The 10,358-nt window shown below is 41.8% G+C and overlaps 1 protein-coding gene across 1 annotated transcript in view; it reads left to right on the forward strand.

Moving 5' to 3' along the window:
- The window catches only part of ephb2b (eph receptor B2b), a 131,419-nt gene extending 121,872 nt beyond the window's left edge, over positions 1 to 9,547 (forward strand). The window contains exons 12-16 of the mRNA XM_030051582.1: positions 2,230 to 2,445; positions 2,966 to 3,115; positions 5,000 to 5,193; positions 6,145 to 6,300; positions 8,192 to 9,547. Of these exons, the coding sequence (XP_029907442.1) occupies positions 2,230 to 2,445; positions 2,966 to 3,115; positions 5,000 to 5,193; positions 6,145 to 6,300; positions 8,192 to 8,300 (825 nt within the window). The 3' untranslated portion in view covers positions 8,301 to 9,547. The remainder of the gene's footprint in view (positions 1 to 2,229; positions 2,446 to 2,965; positions 3,116 to 4,999; positions 5,194 to 6,144; positions 6,301 to 8,191) is intronic.
- Positions 9,548 to 10,358: the final 811 nt, after the last annotated feature.

Below are 10,358 nucleotides of genomic sequence, written 5' to 3' on the forward strand. Positions count from 1 at the left end.
GGAAGGGTGTGTTTCTATATGTAGATGTTTGCTAAACATATTTGACAGCGCATTGTACTCAAAACAACAGGGAACCTCCGTGGCACCTCTCGGTGACAGCTTATGACAACAATTGCTGACAGTGTCAAAGCCTCTAAACACGGCTTGTATCTTCTCTGAGGGAGGCAGGATTGGCGGGGGGGGTAATTCAAATGGTCACTGCAGTCTGTATCTGGCTGCCTGCTGAAGGATTCTCTCTCCGCAGAAAACCCTGCAGGGAAGAGAGGAGCTAGGACGGATAGATCGATCACAGCCATAGTGGTAGCTGGAAGCAACCACAAACACGGAAAGCAAAGTTTTAAGTAAATGGAAGTCTCCCTTTGATATAAAACATTATTTTGTATAATTTATACTAGCCCTTGATTCGTACAGCTCTACAAATAACGTAATTTATTTTGAAGGAAGATTCCTCTTTCTACTAAGCTGACCCCAAAGACTTTGGAAGAATCTTCACAATTACAGAATATGCAAACACAGTACTCGGATTAGGTGGCATCGTGTATTTGTGAGAAAGGTTTCAGCCTCATGAATAATACATTCTGCTTAATTGCTGTGGTACACGAGGAGAAGCAGCTCGACGTGAGGAGAAGCCTCCACTTGGCTAATGAGCAGCAAACTGTTTGGAAGAGAAACAGGCTAGGGGAGCGGTCAAACAGGCTGTTAATATGGCTGGTGGGATGGAGAGCCAACACCAGGCCCAGCTTGCCTGCCCCTCCCATTCCCTGTCCAGGCCATGAGACTGAGCCTTTTTACGTCTGTCCACGCCCAGCCCTGTGCTCCCATGTTCAATTCCCTGGAATTCTCTGTGTTCTCCAGGCTTCGTGGTGGGTGGTGGTGAGAGTGCAGGTGTGCACAGTTGGAGGCACACAGCTGCACTGCTGCTCCAGACACTCCCCATGCATGGGGTAAAGCCCCTCACCAAACCATGGAGGGGAACAGCTGTAGACAGCCAGCCAGACCCAGCTTAGCCTGGCCCAGCCCTACCCAGACCATTTGAGCCCAAAGTGTGCCATTATGATCCAGTCAGACTTGCTGAACGAGGGCGCCACTACTTGGGGGAAAATGAGGAGGGGAGGAGGGAGCCCCAAGATTTTCAGACAGGCAAATTCATGCTTTTCTATACCAGCAACATCAGGGTTGGATGCCCAGGATCGCTGTCAAGTGCCCTGCAAAATTAAATTGGACTATGAATTCACTGAAAATACACTGAAATTTGAATTTTAATGGTGCATGTACAAAATATTAACTCTTGAAAGCAAAGCACAATGTTTCCCTTGTGAGTTGAAGGAAAACATGCAATCCAAATATACCTCAGAATCTTCTCAGTCTCAGTGTTATGTACCATGACAAAAGACAAACGTAGACGCTACAGAAAAATGTAAATGCCATGAAAGCTCCTCTGCTGATCACAGTACAGATCATTTGTCCCGCATGGATACTGACACAGATGCTGTACATACTTAACTAATGCAAATGTAACACGGGGAGGGAAGGGGGTAAAGAGCCCCACATACTGCATCTGAGCTGAACAGACCACAGTAGCAAAAAGAATCCGCTTATTCTGTTTTAGTTAGGAAAATGAATTCACATTTCATAGCATTTTTTAATGCATTTTACTTATTTTTATTGGTGACCCGATAAAAATGAGTCCGTGACCTATTTTGGGTTGCAACCCTAACTTTGGGAAACACTGCTCAAGAAAGAAGACAGGCATTCTTCTCTCAGTGCACTGCTCTGCCTGCTGCTCAGGGTTCAGAAAAATAACCATCCTCTTGGAAGAAGACAGGCAAGTTCCTGTCAGCACACTGCTCTGCAAGCATGTGTGTGCCATATAGGTATTTCATTGGGGTGTTTGCTAACAAATCAGCAGGCTAGCAGAAGAGTAGAATGAAATTGGCAGAGAGCTAGAATCTGTGGTGCCAAGACATGAGCGGCCAGTGAGGTGTTGATTTCTGTGGACTGTTTTTTTTTTTAAAAAAAAAAAAAAAAAAAAAAGCTGTTTTTGACACACTCAGCAGCCAAATTGGGACTTGATTTTTAGATGTTTGACTGAAATACGGATATTGAGTTTCCTTCTGACGGTCTTTGTGTCACATTTGACATCTTGCTAGGCGACCCAGAATTTCTAGCAGCGTGCCACTTTGATGAAAACTCAACACACTGAGAGATCTGAATATGTTTGTTTTCTAGCAAAACGATGGGCAGTTCACTGTGATCCAGCTCGTCGGCATGTTACGCGGCATCGCCTCAGGCATGAAATACCTTTCCGACATGAACTATGTCCACCGCGACTTGGCCGCCCGCAACATCCTGGTCAACAGCAACCTGGTGTGCAAGGTGTCAGACTTCGGGCTGTCACGCTTCCTGGAGGATGACACATCGGACCCCACCTATACCAGTGCCCTGGTGAGAAACATTATCTTAACTTCAACACAACAAACTGTGACACACACAAATATCATTCACAAATAAATAATAGCCATTATTTTAACAAGCTCTTAGCATATGTTTGGGTATGCTCTCATATGGTTTACCATATTTGGCAAATGCCAGAGAGTGTTTGAAAATCAGTTTGATATACTTTAAAACTTTCTGACACAATCTGTCATACAGATAATCCCCAGGTTAAACCAAACACTGAAAAGATGTTTTATTAGACCTTGGTCTGACACGCATACAACAGCACACCCTATCGGGATACACATCATCCCTTCACCTGTTTTTCCCCTCTTCCTTCTCCCCTTCGTTTGTCCAGTATTTCATGTACCACACTTCACTCCCAGGGGTTTTGTTATATCTATCCTGCAGTTTAAATTACCGTCAGTATTGTTGCTATGAACACTCTCTCTCTCTGGAGCCAGGACACTGTGACGGTCAGGTTTCGGTCTCGCTTCCCTTGCTGAGGTTGTGCCCTTTGTGTTCACAGGGAGGGAAGATCCCTATCCGATGGACTGCCCCCGAAGCTATCCAGTACAGGAAGTTCACCTCTGCCAGTGATGTGTGGAGCTATGGCATTGTCATGTGGGAAGTCATGTCCTACGGAGAAAGGCCTTACTGGGACATGACCAATCAAGATGTATGTATTTAAATGGTCTATAGTTATTATTGGATTTTTTTCCTCTCTGGACAGTGTTTTCTCTCTTTAACTCCTTGCTATTCAAACAATGCCTCATTATGTACATACAGTTTTTGCTTCCTGAATTTCATTACAGCCTCAAACTCCTTAGAGATCCATTTTGTCATTGTATCTGCTTTCCCTTAGCTAAACATAGGCTTTCACACATGGGTTTCATATGAAAATCCCCCACACTTACCACAGAGAGATAATCAGTTCATTTGAAATGCACGGCAGTGCTCAGCGGACAATTTCTGCTCTTGACTGCAGCCTCCATTTCCTAGCTCCCTCTGGGTGGCGGAGGAGAGAGCAAATTATGGGGAGAGAGATAATGAAAATAGTTTCAAATTGAAAGTGAGAACACTAATGTGCTAAGAGGGACTGAGGACCTCAACGGTTATCTTATTAGCAGCTCCAGATAGTGTTTCTGCTCCATCGGGGTCCTCGTTTGGAGGTCTCATGAATGAGATTAATCTGGGTCTGAATGGAGCTCCTTTAATGGCCCTGATAATGAGCAGGGGATTGTGGGTCCTCGTCAGAAGTGTCCTCCGGGTTGTTTCACTCTGTTAACCATGCACCACCTCTGTGTGCCCCTCTACCAACAACATCACTGGGCACTCACGGCCCGGGCCAAGCATATCTTGAAGGTGGTTTTACGGATGGAGCATTAAATACTTTGTAAAGGCCACTGATGCCAGGCAGAGATGAGGTTAGTCCTGGCAGAGTGTAAGTGGAGGTGGAAAGCTATTGGCATAAGACTTATATCCTTAATGAATCAGCTAGTCAGTTAAACTTTGCCAGGTCCGCTTATTAAATCATGCTGGTGATTTCCTCATTTAGGCCTCATTCATGTTAGTATCTTGGGGCTCAGCAGTCATTAACTGAAGTCGCTCATGTTCTGTGTCCATGCACACACAAATTTAGAGAACTGAAAATTCTTGAATTAATGAATGAGTACAAGGACTGTCACTGTAAAGCTTTTTAAAATTTTTCTTCCATCACCAGTCCTATTATTGTTCTTTACTGTTTTCTCATGTGTGGCTTTTAGTTTTATGAAACAATGCTTAACCTGCCCCTTCAAACCCAGCAGCTTAAATTGTTTCAGATAAAAAATAAATTGCTTCCTTCTTTTGTTTATTTCATTATTTCACTATTTTATCATTGGCCCACAATGCTTAAAAGAATTTTCAGCATCCAATGAAGTTGATCCACAATCTGCCATAACATCTAGCACCATTGTTTTGAAGCCTTATTCTTTACTTGTCTATTTCTAGTGAAGCACTCAGGAAGTGCTGTGCAGTTTTATCACTGCACATGAACTACCAGTTGTCAAGTTGCCTTCTCATCAATTGGCTGTTGCTACTGTTTCGAGCAGGACTTGGTACTGCTAGTTGTTGCAGTTGTTATGAATTATACTGAGTGTGAACTTGACCAGATTAAGCACTAAAACGAGGAGCCATATTTATTGTTTTACTGTTGACTGAGTTTTTCTCTTTGGCAGTAATGACTGAAAGAGTAGCTTCACCACATGGTGAGTGAGACATAGATGATCGTGAAGAGAGAGCAGTTGTTAAAACAGACATTCAACAGATACTAAATCATGAGTGCCACGAGTGCCAATGTTTACTTCCAATCATGCCAGTCACTTTTATGAACATAGTTATGATTTCTTTCAACATGGAGAATTCTTTACAAACTACACCATATTTACTATTTTCTCAGGGCATCCAAACAACTTCAGAGGATGCTTTCCAATTGGAATGTACTCTCTGTCCTATCCATCGATCCACCTCCTCCTTGTAGAGCCTCATAGAAACCCTTAGAGATCTGTGTCTCCCTCTGCAGGTCATCAACGCCATAGAGCAGGACTATCGGCTGCCCCCGCCCATGGACTGCCCAAGTGCCCTGCACCAGCTCATGTTGGACTGCTGGCAGAAGGACCGCAACAACCGGCCCAAGTTCAGCCAGATCGTCAACAACCTAGACAAGATGATCCGCAATCCCAACACCCTAAAGGCCATGACCCCATTATCTTCAGGGTGAGTGGCAGCGGGGCAGTGCGGATTATCTTTTGCTGATTGAAGTCATTCATATGTGTTTGCAGTGTTTGTCAGTATAATATTCATAAATTGTGTGTACTGTACAGTACAATGTTAAGTAGTTTTAATCTTTCTCTCAGTCTCTGTGTGCTTGTGTATTTCTCTGAACGTGTGTTTGTGCTGCTTCATTCTGTGTGTGTGTGTGTGTGTGTGTGTTTTATCTATGAATCATCTATGTAGGCCTCCCACAAGAAATGCCTTGGGTTTGAGCATGATTGCACATTGATGTGGATAAGATCATGAACAATCCAATGCATTTGATTTTCTGTCAATGTAAAGACGGCGCTTTTCTCAACAGGAAATTCATGATTTTGGTTCAGTGCCGTCCGTGGTGCAGTTCACTTTTTGCCAAACACAGTGTCTCTTGTTTCTTCTGGCGCCGAGTGGTTATGAAAATGAAAGCCATTTGGTTTGATAGATCAAATCCTTCCCATGAATGCTTTAGGCGAATCCTGAATTGAAGCAGTTGCACAATTTTCAAAACAAAACATTTTGAAGCGGTTCTGCTCTGGGTGTTAGTTTCCTTTGAGAGCCAGGGTTTAGTGATTTCCATTATCCCTGTCTGTACTTTCATTTGTGGTGGGGTGCTGGACTGAGGGCCAGATTTTCCACAGACACTGAGGGGATATATTGGCTCCCTAAAGCCTATCACTTCATTTGGAAAGTAGACTTTATGAGAAATCAGCTTGGAAAATATTGTTTCATGAATACGGCCAGAGGGATTCTCTTGGGCTGTGTTTAGCTTTTTGAAATTGTAATGCAGTAATTCATATTTGAATCATTCGCAGGTGGTCTGGATTGTGTATGATGTTCGACTTTTGACTTTTTCAATCATCAGCATTCACAATGGATCTACTTTTTTGTGTGGGCATGTGTCTTTGTCCCCTCCAGTGTTCATCTCCCTCTCCTGGACCGCAGCATCCCAGACTTCTCCAGCTTCAGCACCGTGGACGAGTGGCTGGATGCCATCAAGATGGGCCAGTACAAAGACAACTTTGCCAACGCAGACTTTACCACTTTTGATGTGGTGTCCCAGATGACCATGGAGTAAGTGCTGATGACGCTCTAGTGTTCTGGTTCTGATAAGCATGAGGGAAATGATGATAAGAGGCAGATTTGCTGCTCCAAAGGAGCCTCATATATATACTATAAACCTGTGTGTGTGCCAGACTCCGCCTCTGGCTCGTCGTAAACCTGACTCTGGCTGCAGTGCATGTAATTAGCAGATCGTAATGTTGCAGTGGCAAGCCCAAGCAGTAGGCACAATAGCTCTAAGCCATGATAGAACCCTTTATTCTCTGCCATGTGTTTACCAGGCTTCTCTTTTACCTCAGTTAAAAGGATTGAGAGGACAGACTGGAACATGTGGTTGGTTATACTAGATGTTTAGAGAAAAAAAGAAAAAATTCCAGACTCAGAAGATTTTATCATGTCAAGAACACCATCTATAAATACAAAGACATAGTGTAGACAGAAACATAGAATGTGTTTACAAAACATGAGACTATGTGTTTCACCCCCTGTCTAGAGCTAACAGTATCACCAGTCAAAAATTAATCCACAGAAGCCAGCCTTCAAGTACTTTTAACAGAATACATTATTATGTGTAATCCAATAAGGCTAACTATTACTCAGACTTGAGGTTAAGTGATGGTAATTTCATTGTCTCGTGGATAAGATGTTGTGCAAGAATCAGTGACTAAGTCGTCATGCCTAGAACTGAAAGGAATTCACACTGCTGGCGCTTTGCTTTGGCATACCTTGTGCTGCTGTCTCGGCATGCTGTATATGCCATTTAAGTTGTGCAATAAATGCTATGTCATTGACAGACCTGGGTCAAAGAAAGTTTCTTCTGAGATTACTAGGTGTCCAATCATTAGGACAGTTCAGATTCAGGAGCTTTTTCAGTCTCATAAAACTGTATTCAGCGGAAATGAAGACACTTTCTTGTGATTATCTAAAGTTTCCAGCATATAAGAAGACAAACATGCAGCTGCTTTTTAGCAATATTGTTACACTATCTTCTCGATCTGGTCTGCCATGTGTTTCTGTAGCATGTTACAATTGCTTACACTGGTGTGCTTGTTGTTAATGGTGTGACTTCCCACAATCAATGTGTGACTTCCCACAATCAATGATTGAAAAGGGGACTATGGTTGGGCTTTAGCCATTCATCTGTGGGTCCATCATTCACAATTTCTGAGCCTCTGCTGCTCTCTGTGGAACAAAACTTGGGGGAACGATGCACTTTGACACTAGCGTCCAACATTTAGAATATAAACCTGATTGTTCCAGGGCCATAAGCTTCCCAGTCAATATCAATGAAACTAATAAATTTGATGAACCGTTGGGGAATAACGATTTTTTTTACACTGATACATCCAGTATCATCAAAATTAAACTGATTGGCTAACCACAGCACCCCCAACAGTGGTGTCCATCAGTGTCAAGCAGTAATGTCTTGATGACACACATAACACATAGCCAAAAAAAAAAGTAAAAAAGTTAATAAAAAGCACACACAAAAAGCAAACAAACAAGCAAATAACAGATCAATGGTTCACCCCAGGGCAACGTGCACCAATCATGGTGACGTCATAGTCACTGTAGACTTGTTACACCATCATTCTGTGTCCGTCCAGTTTAGTGGTACTTAAGGTTTTTCTTTCAACATTATTGTTTTAAGTTGCCTTCTGCAAAGTGCTAGTCATCTATTTGCTGTCTCCCCTTGTTGTTGTTGTTTTGTTTTTTTTTCACTTTCCCCCATTTCCCCCCAAAGAGGCTTTTTGTCTCTTGGCAGGGTGCTTTTGTAAATTAAAAAGTTGTTCTTGGCTTGCCTTGTTAATTAAAGTTTAAATAAATAACAAAACCATAAAAAGTAGTGAAACCCATTTTGACCTTGGTTGGTGTGTGATTGTGCTTCTCTCTGTCATCACAGTGACATCCTGAGGGTGGGTGTGACATTAGCAGGCCATCAAAAGAAGATCCTCAACAGCGTCCAGATGATGCGGGCACAGATGAACCAGATCCAGTCAGTGGAGGTTTGACCTTCCTGAGTGGAGCAGAGGGAAAAGGGCGGCTGGGATGCAGGGCTCTTGGTGCGGAGGATGGAGTGGATGTTTTTTTTCTTTTTCTTTTTTCTTTTTTTTTTTTCTTGTTCTTTTTGTGTGACCGTGTATCTGGACTTCTCACCAGACCACCGTTCATCCCTAGTCCCTCTTTCCACTCCTCTCTCCTCCTTTTTCCCTTCACCCTAAGTCTCCCTTCATCCTTGGGAACAGCTCTGGAGAGTTGTGGGAAGTAGGTCCATGTGATGAAGCATCAGAGGGCCCACAACCAGACCGCCTTGGAACCCGGAGCACGGAAGGTTAGAACTGACCAGCAACACATTTTTCAATCTTCCACCAACTTTCATTTGATGTTGAACGTTTATTTTTTGGGTTTGTTTGTTTGTTTTGGAAATTTTGTAAAGAATTTTTTAAAGAAAAAAAAATAGAAAAACTGAGAAAAGGCAAGGAGTCTATCTAAATTTATAGATGATATAAGGTTGTACACTAGACGAACTGAGTAGGAAAGCTACCCTTTAAAAGGGCAAAAAAAGAAAACAAGGAAAAGTTGTGGAGACAAGACTATACTCTAGGAGGCGTGGATATCTTCTTCGTCGTTTTCATTTGGGACATCTTGAGGAAACACAATTCTCCGTTGCCTGGTTAAAGGCAAACCGCAGAGGAGATTGAGGGACCTGACTTGCACTCCCAACCATTTCCCGAGGAGGAAAAAAAAAAAAATTAAAACCATGAAATGGACAACTTTTGGCATAGACTGATGCCATAAACAAATTCATTGAGACTGGTGACTTACAAATTGAAATCAACACATGAAAAAAATCTTTTGTTCTCATAGCAAGTAATTTTCTATATTGTGTGAAATTTTGTGATGAAGATTCCCTCTCACCATGCTTCCTTTCACTATAGAAAAATGGAAATTTCCGTCTTCTTTCCTCAGTGAAATCTTCGCAGCCTGCCAAATGGAACTCTTTCCCTTTGCATCCCAGTCTTGAACCTGTACATATCAGATGCACCTGACATGCCATAACACGAAGACTCAAGTTATTATAACCCTGCCTGATCAATTCGTAAGCAAATGAATTGACAAAAGGGGTTGACTACAGGGAGGATTTAAATTGTTGCCACCGTCAATTTATTTCCTTATTTTGCAAAAGTTCGTGGTGAAGAATAAATGTAAAAAAAAAAAAAAAAAAACAAACAAACAGTGAACATACTTTCTGCATAGACTAATAGGGAAAAAAAGCAAAGGTTTGAGTGATTCTCCCTCTACTGTTTACATTGATTGACTTGAGTGCACACACAACATGTCATTATAATATTTCCCCTCATGTTTTTCATCTCCTATGTTAGAGTGTGTATGTGTTTCTGTCTGTGTGCACGCACGTATGTACACACATATGTGCACATGCGTACCACGTGTGCATGAAGCAATTGCTCCCAAAGCATCGGGGCTCGTGTTTGATGGCATGCTGAGAGAGTGATTAATTTCACAGCGCTTTGATTTGCTACAATTACTAGAACTCTGTTCGGCTAAGAGCTTGGATTTGACACACTTTACAGAGCATAATGTGCTTACATTATATTTAGTGTTTTTTTTCTTCCAGTTTTCCTTTTGAAAAGACATTTTATGTTGAAGTATTGAAGTTTTGATACCACACATGGTCATTTTACACACATTCATGAAGAGACATTTTACAATCAGGCATTTGTGAGCTCTAAAATGAAAATGCAAGGTGTTATATTATTGCAATTATTGATATTGTTGAATTATTATTATTGCTGTAATGAGGTTTTTCTGCACTGAGTCTGTTTGACTCCCAGAAAACTCTCTGGATCTTCCATATTTACTTTGAGTTTTTTTTTTATTTTATTTTATTTTATATTTTATTTTAATGAATCATGTTGGTGCACGAACCCATGTAGATAAACAGATAAACAATGCATTTCCCTGTGACAGGTTTTGATTTCATTTTATAGACAGTATATGCATTTATTGTATGGGTTTTCTGTGAAAAATACTGTCTGATGAACGGAGAG

Source organism: Myripristis murdjan, chromosome 5 (genome assembly GCF_902150065.1).
Source record: "Myripristis murdjan chromosome 5, fMyrMur1.1, whole genome shotgun sequence".
NCBI classification, from domain to species: Eukaryota; Metazoa; Chordata; class Actinopteri; order Holocentriformes; family Holocentridae; genus Myripristis; species Myripristis murdjan.